At 41.0% G+C, this 16,372-nt stretch overlaps 1 protein-coding gene across 5 annotated transcripts in view; it reads right to left on the minus strand.

Annotated features, from left to right (window-relative positions):
• RALGAPA2 (Ral GTPase activating protein catalytic subunit alpha 2) overlaps positions 1-16,372 on the minus strand; it is a 383,681-nt gene that overhangs the window by 289,211 nt on the left and 78,098 nt on the right. For all 5 annotated transcript variants that reach the window (XR_012903061.1, XM_075925792.1, XM_075925789.1 and 2 more), the window contains 3 exons: positions 9,621-9,798; positions 6,762-6,877; positions 1,467-1,605 (listed from right to left, as the gene is read on the minus strand). Coding sequence is in view for 4 of the 5 variants with exons in the window: in XM_075925792.1 (XP_075781907.1) it covers positions 1,467-1,605; positions 6,762-6,877; positions 9,621-9,798 (433 nt within the window). In the remaining variant the exon portion in view is untranslated. The remainder of the gene's footprint in view (positions 1-1,466; positions 1,606-6,761; positions 6,878-9,620; positions 9,799-16,372) is intronic.

Consider the following 16,372-nt stretch of genomic DNA (forward strand, 5'->3'; position numbering starts at 1 on the left):
AGATAACTGTACTCACATCTATATTTCTGCCTCCTTAACCATCTATGGTGTCGCTATACTTTGAATTAGGGTTGTGATTCCCGACTTGAGAAGACATTCTTGTGCTAGCTCTCATTGAGCTAGTACACTAAAATGGTGTGTAGTCGCAGAGCTGTGTACAGCAGACCAGGCTAGACATTCTGCCTTTCTTCTCTCATGGATATGCACTGAGACAATTAGCTTGTCTTGACACCCAGGATATATTCTTCTTTAAGGACATGAGCTCAATGAAAGCTAGCACAAGTGTGTGTCTCGAGCAGGTAATCACAAGCCAGCTCAAAGAACAAACATATCCTTAGATGCATTCTCTCTCTGTCACTCTTCAAAAATGAAGGAAGTAAAATGAAAACATTTTATTTGTATTCCAACTAATGTCTGGCATTTGGGCACCTGAACAATTCTTTCAGCATCCACCCTTGATCATGTATTAATGCACATTCCTTGTTATCATAAAACAACATGAAAGCCATGGAAGGTCTGGGTGTCCAAGGAATGCAAGATTGGCCTCAGCCCACATGTAGGGTTGGCAGGTGTCTGGTATTGACCTGGACAGTCCGGTATTTTTGGCTCCTGTCTGGTAAAGAAAACTCAGAAAATACTGGACACTTAAAATGTCCAGTATTTTCTGATTTTCTTCCCCGGTCAGGGGGCAAAAATACCAGACTGTCTGGGTCAATACCGGACACCTGGCAAACCTATACACAGTCAGCAATCGGGCCCAGCTCCCCCACCCTCCCCGCTGTTTACCTGGTTCTTCAGGGGAGCTGTCTGGCCCGGAGCAAGGGGGGAGGCAAGATGGTCACCAGCTGCCTGTGAAGAGAGGCAGAGGCCAGCCCCTCCTGCTCTGAAAGGGGCCAAGCTGTTTTTCTCTGGGTCCTTTTTTTTTTTTTTTTTGGCTCAACTTTGGTCCTCCCTGCTTTTTTCAAACAAATTCCCCCCCCCCCCCTTTTGGGGGAGGGGGGAAGGTGTTCAGTATTTTTGGTTAAACCATCTGGCAACCCTACCCACATGTAGGAAGAAGAGATTAAAAAAAAAAAAGTTTCCTGTATTCTCTACACTGCTCTCATAGTGATATGAGACTGAGTCCAGTCACAGCACTATTATAAATCGTTATTTTTCTTAGGCAACCATAAATAACCCTTGGAACCAATATCTGTGATTGCATATGAAAGGTCAAGGTTTGTGTTTTAAATGAATGGCACCTAATAATTTTATAAAAAATACAATTATGTTAACAGAATCTGTTTCACCATTTGTTAATATAAAAAAGGGGAATCTAAAACAATACAAGATAAAGTATTTTTTTTCTTATAAGCCATTAAACATGTAATGGATATATTCAGCAAATATAGTTGTAATGATCACAAAAACTACAGATATTAACCACCAAATATTTTTGCTACTTAAAATTAAAATTCAGTACTTACCAAGCACAGGCTTGTAGAGGTTGGTTAGTTTTGTAAAAGATGGAAATAAGTGAGGAAGATAATACTTTCTAAACAAGGCAAAGAGAAACTTAAAACCAGTGTCTTGGTTCTCCTTATTCTTCCACTCTAAACTTGCAGCCTTTGCCATGGAACAAAATAAAAAAAGAAAGGTATCAAGTTAATACATATTCTATTAAAAAATTCTCCATGTTGATGATAAATGCTGCTTTACTGAATGTGGAAGAGAGAAAACACTTCAATAACAGACATGAAATATTAGTATTCTATTTCCAAAAGCTCTATAGAGTACAATAAGAGTGTAAGAAAAAATAATGCATTCCAGGTGATTTAAAACGCAAACACAATGGAACTCATTAAAAACTGACACACTTATGCTATTATAATCCAATCACACACATGAATGTCATAAATTAATGTCAGTGTATTTTGTTAAAATATTTTACTAAGATTAAACAAAGCTTCTTACCTCTAAGTAGGGTTCTATGAAGCTACTAGTCTCTCCAGGGGATATTTTTCTCTGATAATCAGCAGAACCAACTCCTGTCATTAACGGAGTTGCATATGCACATACAAGATAACCTTAGGAAGCCTCACTCTTGAGCCATATTTATTTGACACTGGGGGCTCATCTAGACTTGGGGAACAGTCGAAAGAAGATATGCAAATTCCTGCAGAACTTACATATCTTCTTCCAATCGCACTTTTGAAATCAGAGCTTTTGAAAGTGAAAGTAATTAAGATGCGGCTTTTTTGGCGAACCGCCCCCTTCGTCGAAAAGCAGCTCTTCCTAAAAAGAGAAAATTCCTGCAGAATTTGCATATCTTCTTTCGACCGTTCTGGGTAGTCTAGATGAGTCCTGGCACTGGGAGTTGACGGCAAAAATCTGATTTTTTTAGTGATTGAGTATGTCAGCCCTGGTGAGTTTTCACATACCATTCTGACACAACCCTGCTATGCAGTTTCTTGGTACAAACACTGCTAAATTGTGTTAAAGAATGATTTTTTTGTCTTGAAACATGGGCATGTTAAAAATAATATGCACTTTCCAATTACAGAAACCTACACATGTTAGTTTTCTCTAATTATCTGTTTATGGATTACAATATAAGAGCAAAGAAGAATGGTGAAGGTAGACATCCCTGAAATAAGGAAAGGGCAGATTTCTACTTGCTCAATGCTGTCTATGAATTTTGATCTCTCGTATCACCTTCACCACTCCCCACACCGCTAATTGATGTAAGGACTGAAATGAAACAAGGGTGTGTGATAGCACCTATGCTATTTAATATCTTTTTGGCAAGCATGCTCCAGATTATTGGAGATGACCTCCGAGATGAAGTTGAAATAACCTACAGGATGGATGGTAGCCTCTTCAGTCTGGACTGCTTCAGAGACAAGTCCAAGACCACAACATCAGTGGTAGAACTTCAGTTTGCTGACGATGCCCAGGGCAATGCCACCTCAGAAGATGGGCTCCAAGCAATCGTCAATGTTTTTGCTATGGCCTACCACAGGTTGGGACTGACTCTCAAAGCACAAAAGACCAAGATTCTCTTTCAGCCAGCACCCGCCATACCATTATCTGAACCAATCATCACAGTGGACAACCAAGTGTGGAGAATGTCAACAGCTTCCCTATCTCAGAAGCTATCTGTCTAGCAATACTGACATCAACAACGAAATCCGCCACTGAATCTCCAGTGGCAGCACAGCTTATGGACATTTACAGAGGCGAGTCTTCAATGACCGTGACATCAAGATGCAGACCACGACTGACATCTACAATGCCATAGTCATCCCAACATTGCTATATGGAGCACCATCAAGAATGGAGCTCAGCCCCTTGAGATCAAATGACGTCTCCTTGAAGATCAGAGAGCCTGACATAAGGAGCATGCCCAGACCTGTATTGGCACCATCAGTGTTGGCGCTGGCATCACTGGAGATAGAGACCTCACATGCAGCCACTGCAGCCCCTATTCGTTGCCAGACTTGGCCTAATTTCTCAGCTACATACTCATCAGTTATAGGCATCCAAAGGGAAAACGTACTCAATTCAAGGGATCCAAGAGAGAGAAAACATCAGCTTCACACCATGTAAATCCAAACCAGCTTAATTTATTTACCATTCTTCTACGGTATATTCTTTCAACTTGTCTCAGTACCCATTCCCCTTTTTAAGGCAGCTCCAAGAACAAATAAAATTCTCAGTTACTGAAAACTTTCAATTTTTCAAATTCCCACAGACGTCCACTTGATCCCTGTACACCAAAACAGGAAATACTAACTCTAGTCACCTTGCTAAGACTCTATATTTTAAATTAAGACAGGATACTGGCTTTTCTTTTATTTGCTATCATAGATTTGTCTGCTTCAGCCATTGTCTTATTACAATTTCTCCCTTTCTTTAATAAGGAACCTACATCCCAATAAAATGTTTTTAAAACTTCCAAAATCACCAAAAATACTATAATTTGTAAAGTCTCATTCTGCTAATACTTACATATTTAAGCTTTGGGAGTGAGAAGATTGTCTGTAATTTTTCCGATTTACTATATCCTGTCTGAAATAAACTGTTACTCCTATTTCATTATTTTAGGTTGGTGGAGTCAATTTTAATGTATTAAATACAACAGTGTAGTTACTGAATTTATTTATTGTCAAAGTACTCATGGATTTTGTATACATGTTCTTTTTATAATGTCAAATTTAAATAAAATAACCCAAATGGTGAGTAGCATCACTGAACACAATGTATACTTAATCATGTATGTAAAATTACTGTTTGCCCAAATGCTGCAAAAATTGCCCAAGAATATAAATTCACGATTGCCTTTAAAATTTACTGTCCAGTGTTTGATTGCTTGCTTTGGCCATCTCAAGTCACCTGATACGGTCAGCTGAATTTCCACTGAATGTTTCTTGATTGCTTCCACTTTAAGCTGTTTTTCTTAATTTCAGAAACAAAATTCAGTTAAAAAGTGTGTATTTGTCACAACTATTACTTCTATTTATTTGCATCTTTAAAACAGAGGTATCAGTAAACTTTTCTCTATTCTCAGTTTATTTGCTATAAAGTAACCCAGTCATTCTTTTGATTCCAATTCCACAATGTACTTAAACTAATCAATTCACAAAGCATCAGTTCTACTTTCTCCAAAATCAAAACCCAAAAAACCAACAAAACAGAGATTTGAAGATGAAGACATAAAAATTCATTTCCCTCAAAGAAGACTCTTAAAAACACATGAAGTCTGAGGGGGGGTCTTCCTTAAACAGAGAATTTGTCTACCTCTTTCTTTCCTGAAGCATGGCTTTTCCCTCAGTGCCTTTTCTGAACACACGATCTGTACTCACAAAGGGTGCTTTTCATCTCATCCATCATCCTCAGTAAAAAAGTGTTGTAAAAACTGGCTCCTGAGCTGCACTAGTGCCACACTGTTTTCCACAAGTGTAACGGATAGAAAATGAATACACAGTTTTGTTGATGAATGAAAATGGAACAGACTGCAATGCACATAGTTCAAATGTATTTCTGCTCTGCAGGGGCAAGAGCACTAAAAAGACAATGGACATATCTTTGCACCATAGTAGGTTAGAAGTTTGTATACGTAAAGGGAGCAGATCTGTTGAGTATGAAAGTGTCATTTTAACATAGTCCCTCTGTACCGTAAAACTGCACTTTAAGCAAGATGAGAGAAACACTTTAAAACAGTTTATCATTTTACTCACATTACCTTTCTAAACCACATCTCCTATAGAAAAAATATCAGTTTTCCACTTTTTTTCATTACCCTCATTGTTTTTAGTGGAAATATAAGAGTTATTTAAAACCTAATTTGTAATGTTTATTTGTTCCATTAAGGTTGCTTTTTAATTTTTCCTCCCTCATTTTACCTTAAGTTTGTTTTAATCTCAGTGTTTGTATTTTTAGAACACTTCCTCCACTTAAATCAGCCTTTGCATCATTTTAAAAAAATCATGAATATCTTCTCCGCTCATTCCTATTATCTGTTTTCCTCAACGTCTGTGTCACTAACAAGGAACAAATTATATTGATACTATGGATTTAACCCCCAAATTTGTTAATTGGTTGAATGATAAGTTTTACTGATTAACTGATTAAACAGAGGTGGGACCGTTCCAGCCCACTGGGCTGGAGCAGCCCCCTACCCATCATGGCCAGGCTGGGTACTTAAAAGGGCGTTTATATGGAAGAGGGAGAAAAATTATTCTCCTTAACCTTTGATGATAGGACAGGAAGCAATAGGCTTATATTGCAGCATTGGAGGGACAAAACCTCCTCTGAGGGTGGTTAAGCACTGGAATAAATTGTGTAGAGAGGTTGTGGAATCTCCATCATTGGAGATTTTTAAGAGCAGGTTAGACAAACATCTGTCAGGGATAATGTAGATGGTGCTTGATCCTGCTGTGAGAGGAGGGGACTGGATTTGATGACCTTTCAAGGTCCCTTCCAGTTCCAGTATTCTATGATTCTATGCTAGCTGAAGCAATGGACTCAGGCTGAGAGGCTCATTCCCAGATGCAGTGTACATATATCCTTAGAGACTAGTGATAAAATGGGAGAGAATATGGAATCAAGTCCTGTGGAGAACATTAATTCAGAGGTGTGGCTTACTGTAATGCATTTCATATACTTCTTGGCTTTATCTTGATTTAACTGGATGCCCTTCCTCAAAAGGTTATATGAAGAATAAATTACTTGTTAGAATTCTTCGCAATTTTATAACGTAACTAGCAGACATTGGAAGAGTTGTGACAATCGTTTGACTGAAATGGGTCAACCACCTCTTATACTGGCAATACTGAAGCCTGAGAGAGGTATTATTCTGTTAACAGCTTTTGAGATACACACAAAGTGCACCTATTGTATGAAAATTCAAAATTAATTAAACTTTGAAATCAGCTGCCTGATGTTAGATGCTAGTGCACAGTGACTAGAGCATAGTTAGGGATTTGTGTGAAACTGTTTATCTTGTGAAAAACCTTAGATATATAAAATAAAGATTTTTTAACTAAAAAAATGCAATACGACATCATCCCTTATTTGTTTTACTTATTTGAGATAGAAATAGCCAATTTCAAAACAAGAGCCACAACGTTTGATTCCTTTTCTGTTATAAAAAAATAAGCAGTTATATAGAAGACAATAACCTCAAACTGAAAAATACTGTACTAGTAGAAACAAGGAAAACTCCCACCACAGGTATGTTCCCCCACATATTAAAGAGTTTACAAATATTCTTTTCACACCTGGGTTACCATATACTTTAACAATATCTGGAGGAAATAGCAGGTTTGATCCTCAGCAACCTTTTCACCAGAGACCGTAGGTAGAAGTGGAGCTATTTCTTCAGGATAAATCTTTGCTAAAATATAGAGAAAGATTTTTAAAAAGATGAAAACTTTAAAATAGTGGTACAAATAAATTAAATGAGTAATGTATTCACGTTCTATAAACCATGATATATGTATTATTATATTATGTATATGTAATTATTGTTGCAGAAAACCATGTTTCATTAGTCAGTTGTATTCGTTTGATATCTACCCACACTCCAAAATGTATAGCTAGAAACAGCATCAGCTCTGGCCTCCCAGCTCCCACAATCTAACATTTTCTATAGAAGATTTATTTAACAAGAGGGGAATTTCTAGCTTTGGCAATAGTGACAATCCAGAAAATAATAAACTAAAGGAGAACAGATACAAGTTCTATCATTTATACTGATTTTTTAATTTAAACCGGTTTTTAAAATGCATCTGAATTTGCCACTGAATAGTGTAAACTTCACTGGAGTGCCACAGGATCCAAGGACCTTACTACAGAATGTAAGAAGCCTTGACTACACCAGACATATTAGCTTTGTATAGAGAACAAGACTACCAACCACTGACAGAAGAACAGAAAGGAAGGAATTAACTTAATATGGTTGGCACCACAGTCTCTTATATACTTATGCATCTGAATGTTCAGATCCATAAGAGGATGTGTATGGAATTAGTCATGCCTGATAGCCAACTGAAGTATCCAATTTAATAATTAAGAACAACACTAAGCTTTCCCAGAAGATAATATTCCCGAAGATGTCCTTCCCTTCCTAAGTTTTTCTTCTCCAGTTCCACCTCCCCCAATTCCACTGTTTCTTCTTGTCTTCAACATTTTCCCCTTTAACTTCCATCTTTTTTACTCCTCCTGCAGGGGAGGTCCTTAAAGGGATGATTCTTGCATTTACAATTGAGTAGTTAGGATCAGTGCTTTTTTTGCAAGAAAAAAAGTGGTGGTACTCTGGGGCAAAGTTGTTGAGGAAAAAAAGAAAGCACTGGTTAGCCTCAATCTAATCTTAAATGAAAACTCTGACATTTGCTGCCCTGTTTGGTCCAGATGTTTAGAGCTTCAGAGATGCTGCAAGACTCATTTTTTCCTTGGGCTTTGAGTGAAAGAAATGGGCCACATGGCTAAGACGACTCGCTGTCTGTAATAAGTCACTGTACTGTCTTCCTAATAGGTATTTTTAAAACGCTGTACATTTATTTTGATGTCAGGCATCAAAATACACGTACAACATTTTAAAAGTACCAATTAAGAAAACAGTGCAGTGGCACCATTCAGACACATGAATAAGTTAGCCATTTGTACTGGAACTCTAATTGACCTCCTTTCATATGGTGGGTTGAGGACACACAGAAAAGGGGGGAGAAACTCTTTACTGTACCAAATGTAAGAACTCCCAGTCCTTTATTCCCCATCCCCTTTTTTTAAGAGGATGCCCTCCTCTAATCTTGATTTAAAATTCAGTTGAGCAGGGAACCTGACCCCAAACAGAACAAGTACCTGCATCAGACAATTTCTAAGTTATGGTAACACGAACAATTTACAATCTAGGACCTACCAGGTCACTGGGTTTCTGATAGAGGAAGTAAAAAAACCCACAGTACCAAACCAGTCTACCGGTGAGAAAAATTCTTTCCCAGATCCAAAGAGAGATTTTTCTGATGTCCACACCATGACCTAGAAACCTAAAACTCCAGATTTGTGATCACATTCAGGCAAGTCCAAGGATTCATAAGACCTCTCCCTCTATTGGGCAGAAACCCACAGGCAGCCACTGCATCCTTCAATCCAGCCAATTAATTAAACTTTCCCCCTCCCAACCCGTAAGACTAAACGCCCACAAAGAGAAAGCTAATAGCTAATCCATAGAATTACAGATGTTGCTAATGGGGGAAAATATCTAATAGGTTACACTACCCACTTCTGTAAATCTGTGAATGAGTGATGTAACTGGTAAGCTTCATCCAAGGAAGGGTGAGCAATCCTTACAGGGCCCAAAAGATTTTCTTTTCTCTGTTAACAAAACTTCCCCATCTCTGAGACGGTGAGGTGCAAGCATTCAATAGTGATCTTAAATACAGGATCCATGCTGTCAATAAATGTAAGTAAAATTTTCTACGACAGGCATCTGGAAAGTGATCATCACCTAAATATAAGCACTAGCTATCTAGTATGTAAGTTCTTTTCATATTCTTTTTACTGTCTATATCTACTTATACTCAGTGACCAGCAGCAAGTAACAAAGCAATGCAGAAAGAATATCAGTAATTTCTTTTCTACATCTTTAACACTAAGTAACATAACATTCTGCACTCTGGCACTGTAAGACAGAATGGATACACTGCTCTAAAAACATTGTAATAAATTAATCTCAATATGATATGTCTCTGATTCATGCAGGGATATAAAATACTGTTTAATCAGTTAACTGGTTAAACATTACATTTAGCTGCTTAATCGCTTAACTGGGATCCAGCCCAGCCAGCCCACTATCCGCCTACAGCTCATTACATGGCAGGCCCAGCCCTCTTGCACACATTGGGTAGGGTGCTTCTCCAGCCCAGCCAGGCTGCCAGTTAACAGGTTACTGGTAAGCATCACCCAGGAAGGATGATGCTTACCAATTAACCACTTACATCCTTCGTTGAAAGATTTACAAAAGTGGCTAGTGTAACCAGCTAGATATTTTCCCCTATTAGCGACATCTGTAATTCTATGAACTAGCTATCAGAAAAAGGCTATATAGTCAGCATTTCAATTAGGAGAATTTTGCTTACCATCAAGCAAAGTAAAAGGAGGGCTAATGAGTGTATCCAGTGTACAAGGACCTCTTGATGACATGATCACTGGAAAACCAGGCACTAGGCATGCAAAAATCAACACTTGCTCCTCTGAGCAGTTTGTCTGAAGTGCTTGCAGCCAAAGAAGAAATAGACGGATTCCTTCACATCTTATCTAAAAGGAAAAGAAAGTAGAATGTGACACTGATAAAACAGCAAAATGCAATAAAAATACAGAATATTTAAAGATACTAAAAATGCTTTTAAAAAATATAAAGATAAGCTCCATCACTCTTATTACCCTTCAGTAAGTCCTGCAACCATTTTAAGAGGCAACACTAATTAAATGGCTCATGCACTGGGTGTGCTGGAAGCATATTCAGGAGTACTGTTGCAGTGTGCCAATTCCTGGCCAGTGCAACAGTCCCTAGGAAACCCTGCTCCATCTTGAACCACGAACCAAACAACTCCGGTGACTGTAGGAATTGCGATCTCCAGCCAAGTTGCTCTTCTGCATTCTCTAGTCCTGTCCCAAGTACAGCCCAAGTAACAGAGCCCTAAAATTGATCCTTTGAGACAATGAAGTAGGTGTATTTCCTGAACACAGCAAATGCCAATACTTTAACGGCACACTAAGTAGAAGTAGAATTTTGCAATTTATTTCAGTGGGGCCAGAATTTCAATCCAGCATTCCAGTTATTGCCTTGAAAATCTGTACATAAGCCAATTCCTGTGTAACATACCATGATCTCAATAAATCTTTAGCAAAAAAGCAAACTAGCAAGGCAGAATTCTATTGTTGGAAATATAACTGGAAAAGGAACAATGGATTAAAAACAAAACAAAAAACATGGAAGTTTTCATTCAAACTGATAGTTTAATATACTACATTTCAGGGTGGGGAGATTAAAATGAACAGTTACTTAACATTGGTGACTACTGTTCTTCGAGATGTGTTGCTCATGTCCATTCCACATAGGTGTGCATGTGCTGCGTGCACACATCGTCAGAAGTTTTTAACTTAGAGGTACCCGTTGGGCCAGCAGAGGAGCCTCCTGGAGTGGTGCCATTCTACTGACTGATATATACCCCTACTGGCTCACCACCCCTTCAGTTCCTTCTTACCTGACCACTTGGGAGAGGGGGAGGAGGGTGTGATTTGGAATGAACATGAGCAACACATCTCAAAGAAGAAAAGTTACAAATGGTAAGTAACTGTTTTTTTTTACCCATTGACTGATTGCTCATGTTCATTCTACATAGGTGACTCCAAAGCAGAAACCCAGGAGGTCCCTCTACTGAGTGGAGGACAGCCCTTCCCAGGGCTGCATCCTCCCTAGCCTGATGAGCCAATGCATAGTGGCTGGCAAAGGTATGGACCAAACACCACGTGGCAGCACTACAAATATCCAGGATAGAAACTTGATCCACAAAGGCTGTGGAGGCGGCCTATGCCCTAGTAGAGTGGTCTGTAAGGGGAGGGGCTGGCACCCCGGCCAGACCGTAGCATACCTTGATACAGGAAGTAATCCAGGAAGATATCCTCTGCGCAGAGACCAGCTGCCCCTTTAGCCACTCCATGATTGCCACAAACAGCTGTGGGGACTTAAGAAAGGGCTTCATCCTGTCTAAATAAAAAGCTAAAGCTCTCCTAACATCTAGAATGTGTAAAGCCTGTTCTTTGCCAGAAGCATAGGGCTTGGGGTAAAAAACTGGGGAAAAAAATGTCCTGAGAGACATGGAATGGAGACACCGCCTTTGGCAGGAAGGTGAGGTGGGGACATAACCGGTGTTCCTTCTAAGCTTCACAGGTGATTAATCAGCCCAGCCCAGTCAGAGGCTCAGGGCTCCATGCACATAACTGACTGACTGGGTGGGGCTGATTAATCACCAGTGATGGAGCACTGGACAGAACCTAACCTTATCCTTGAAATAAACTGCGTAAGGTGGGTCTGAGGTAAGGGCCCTGAATTGGAACACACATCTGGCCACTGTGAAAGCCCAGAGAAATGACATGTTCCACAAGAAGTGTAGCAGCAAACACGTTGCCAGAGGCTCAAAGGGGGATCCTGTGAGAGGTCCCACTGAGGGAACAGGTTGATGAACATGCAGGTAAAGCCTGTCCAGTCCCTTCAAAAACCAATGGAGCATGGGGTCTACAAAGAGTCCCACCCTGGGAGCCCAGGTGAAAAGCAGAAATGGCCACCAAGAGGACCCTAAATGACTAGGAGGAAAGCCCTTGAACCCGGAGATCCAAGAGATAGTCTAGGACCATCGGGACCTGAGCATCCATAGGGGAGAACCCCTTCTGGATAGCCCAGATGGAGAAGTGCTTCCATTTAGCTAGGTAAGTGACCCTCATGGAATGTTTCCTACTCCCTAGCAGGACCTCCTCCTGCACTTGCTCCAAGCACTGCAGCTCCACCGCTGTCAGCCATGCAACTTCCAGGATATTAGGTGCTGAGACTGTAGGTTCGGGTGGCAAAGCCTGCCGAAATCCTGTGTTATCATGTCTGGCTCCAGAGAGAGAGCATGGAGAGGTTCAAGGAAGACATGAACCAGTGCTGCCTCAACCTCACTGGCGCTAGAAGGATGAGGGAAGCCCTGAACTCTTAAGCCCTCAGGAGAACCTTGTGTACAGTGGGAATGGGGGAAATGCATAGAGCAGATCCTTGAGCCAAAGCATAAAGTGGGTGTCTCCCAGAAACCCGCGTCCAAGCCCCATGAAGAAGGAGAAGCTGGGGAACTTCCTGTTCTGGTGGGTTGCGAACAGGTCCAGGAGGGGGAAAATCCACCTGTGGAAGGTTGCGAACAGATCCAGGAGGGCTACATCCTCTGAGGGACCACTCGTGGCTGACAAAGGATCTGCTCAGCCAGTCCACCAGAGCAATCTGAGCCCTGAAGAGGTAGGAGGCAATCAGGTGAATATTCGCCCTGATACACAGATCCCAGAGCTGGAGGGCTTCCAGACACAGGGAAGGGGAATGAGCTCCACCCTGCCTGTTTATATAAGAGACCATTGTCTTATTGTCAGACAGGATAAGAACCATCTTGCCCCAAGATGAGAGAGGAATACCTGGCATGACAGATCCACTGCCCACAGCTCCCTCACAGTGATATGCAAAATGCAGGACAATGTAGCACTTTAAAGACTAACAAGACTAACACTATTTGATCTGAGGAAGTGGGTCTGGCCCACGAAAGCTCATCATCTAATAAACCATCTTGTTAGTCTTTAAAGTGCTACATTGTCCTGCATTTTGCTTCAACTACCCCAGACTAACACGGCTACATTTCTATCAGTGATATGCAGGGAGAGTTCCTCCCGAGACCACATACCTGGAGTCCTCCTGTCGCCAATTTGGGCTTCCCAATCTGTGTCGGATGCATCCATCACCAGCTAAAGGGTAGGCAGAGACCTGGAGAATGGAACCCCAGTGCAGACCACATCCTCCTGGATCCACCAGTCCAGGGAGCACAGGACATGGGGAGGGAGCATCACCACCCTGTTCCAAAGGTGAAAGGACAGGTAGTGGACCTGGGCCAACCACAACTGCAGGGGCTATAGGCAAAGACTGGCATGCTGCACTACATAGGTACAGGTGGCAATGAGCCACAGGACGCACATGCAGTTTCTGACCGTGGTCATGGGAGACACCTGCATGGCCAGGATGGTGTTCCTGAGAGTCAGGAACTGCAACATGGATAGAGATGCCATGGCCAGCATCGAGTCCAGACGAGCACCCATGAATTCCATGACCTGAGTGGGGAACAGGGTAGACTTGGCCTTATTCAGGAGGAGACCGAGCTCCAAGAAAAGGTCCCACACCAGGGAAATATGGGCCAACACCTGGTCCACTGATGATAAGAACATAAGAACGGCCGTACTGGGTCAGACCAAAGGTCCATCTAGCCCAGTAGCCTGTCTGCTAACAGTGGCCAGCACCAGGTGCCCCAGAGAGGGTGGAACGAAGACAATCATCAAGCGATTTGTCTCCTGACATCCTTCTCCAGCCTCTGACAAACAGAGGCCAGGGACACCATTTCTATCCCCTGGCTAACAGCCTTTTATGGACCTAACCTCCATGAAATTATCTAGCTTCTCTTTAAACTCTGTTATAGCCCTAGCCTTCACAGCCTCCTCTGGCAAGGAGTTCCACAGGCTGACCACACGCTGTGTGAAGAAGAACTTTCATTAGTTTTAAACCTGCTACCCATTAACTTCATTTGGTGACCTCTAGTTCTTCTATTATGGGAACTAATAAATAATTTTTCTTTAGTCGCCCTCTCCACACCACTCATGATTTTATATACCTCTTCTGTATCCCCCCTCAGTCTCCTCTTTTCTAAACTGAAAAGTCCCAGTCGTTTTAACCTCTATTCATATGGGACCCATTCCAAACCCCTAAACATTTTAGTTGCCCTTTTCTGTACCCTTTCCAAGGCCAAAATATCTTTTTTGAGGTGAGGAGACCACATCTACACACAGTATTCAAGATATGTGCATACCATAGTTTTATACAGGTGGGCTACGTCTAGACTGGTCCCAAATTCTGGAAAGGGGATGAAAAGCAGGTAAGTCAGCATAGGGAAATCCGCGGGGGATTTAAATATCCCCCGCGGATTTAAATAAACATGTCCGCCGCTTTTTTTCCGGCTTGGGGAAAAGCCGGAAAAAAGCGTCTAGACTGGCGCAATCCTCCGGAATAAAGCCCTTTTCCGGAGGATCTCTTATTCCTACTTTCCTATTCCGGAGGATCGCGCCAGTCTAGACGCTTTTTTTCCGGCTTTTCCCCAAGCCGGAAAAAAAGCGGCGGACATGTTTATTTAAATCCGCGGGGGATATTTAAATCCCCCGCGGATTTCCCTATGCTGACTTACCTGCTTTGCATCCCTTTTCCGGAATTTGGGGCCAGTCTAGACGTAGCCGTGCAGTAAGATATTCAGTGTCTTATTTTCTATCCCTTTCTTAATAATTCCTAGCATCCTATTTGCCTTTTTGACCGCCGCTGCACACTGTGTGGAAGTTTTCAGAGAACTATCCACAATAACTCAAAGATCTCGTTCCTGAGTTGTCGTAGCCAAATTAGCCCCCATCATACTGTACGTATAGTTGGGGTTATTTTTCCCGATGTGCATTACTTTACACTTATCCACATTAAATTTCATTTGCCATTTTGATGCCCAATCACTCAGTTTGGTGAGATCTTTTTTGGAGTCCCTCACAGTCTGCTTCTGTCTTGACTATCCTAAACAGTTTGGTATCATCCGCAAACTTTACTACCTCATTGCTTACCCCTTTCTCCAGATCATTTATGAATAAGTTGAAAAGGATTGGTCCCAGGACTGACCCTTGGGGGACACCACTAGGTACCACTCTCCATTCTGAAAATTTACCATTTATTCCTACCCTTTGTTTCCTGTCTTTTAACCAGTTCTCAATCCATGAAAGGACCTTCCCTCTTATCCCATGGCAATGTAATTTACACAAGAGCCTTTGGTGAAGGATCTTGTCAAAGGCTTTCTGAAAATCTAAGTATACTATATCTAATGGATCCCCCTTGTCTGCATGTTTGTTAACCCCTTCAAAGAACTCTAATAGATTAGTAAGACATGATTTCCCTTTACAGAAACCATGTTGACTTTTGTCCAACAAATTATGTTCTTCTACATGCCTCACAATTTTATTCTTTACTACTGTTTCAACTAATTTGTCCGGTACTGAAGTTAGACTTACCAGTCTGTAATTGCCAGGATTGCCTCTAGAGTCCTTTTTAAATATTGGTGTCACATTGGCTACCTTCCAGTCATTAAGTACGGAAGCCGATTTAAAGGATAGGTTACAAACCACAGATAATAGCTCAGCAATTTCCCATTTGAGTTCTTTTAGAACCCTTGGATGAATGTCATCTGGACCCGGAGATTTGTTAACATTAAGTTTTTCTATTTGTTCCAAAACCTCCTCTAATGACACTTCAATCAGGGACAGTTCCTCAGATTCATCACCCACAAAGGACGGTGCAGATTTGGGCATCTCCCTAACGTCCTCAGCCATGAAGACTGAAGCAAAGAAATCATTTAGTTTATCCACAATGGCTTTATCGTCCTTGATTTCTCCTTTTATATCTCGATCGTCTAGGGGACCCATAGGTTTTTTAGCAGGCTTCCTGCTTCTAATGTACTTAAAAAACATTTTGTTATTTCATTTTGAGTTTTTGGCTAGCTGTTCCTCAAAATATTTTTTTGCTTTTTTTATTACATTTTTACACTTGATTTGACAGTGCTTATGTTCCTTTCTATTTATCTCACCAGGATTGGACTTCCACTTCTTAAAAGATGCCTTTTTGTTCCTCATTGCTTCTTTTACATGGTGGTTAAGCCACAGTGACGCTTTTTTAGGTTTCTTGCTATGTTTTTTAATTTGGGGTATACATTTAAGTTGGGCTGCTATTATGGTGTCTTTAAAAAGTTTCCATGCAGCTTGCAGGGATTTGGCTCTAGTCATTGTGCCTTTTAATTTCTGTTTAACTAACCTCCTCCTTTTTGCATAATTCCCCTTTATGAAATTAAATGCCAGGGTGCTGGACTGCTGAGGTGTTCCTCCCACCACAGGAATGTTGAATGTTGTTATATTATGGTCACTATTCCCAAGCGGTCTTGTAATGGTTATCTTCTGGATCTGATCCTGCGCTCCACTCAGGGCTAAATCAAGAATTACCTCTCACCTTGTGGGTTCCTGTATCAGCTGC

This window comes from Pelodiscus sinensis, chromosome 3, assembly GCF_049634645.1.
Source record: "Pelodiscus sinensis isolate JC-2024 chromosome 3, ASM4963464v1, whole genome shotgun sequence".
Lineage (NCBI taxonomy): Eukaryota > Metazoa > Chordata > Testudines > Trionychidae > Pelodiscus > Pelodiscus sinensis.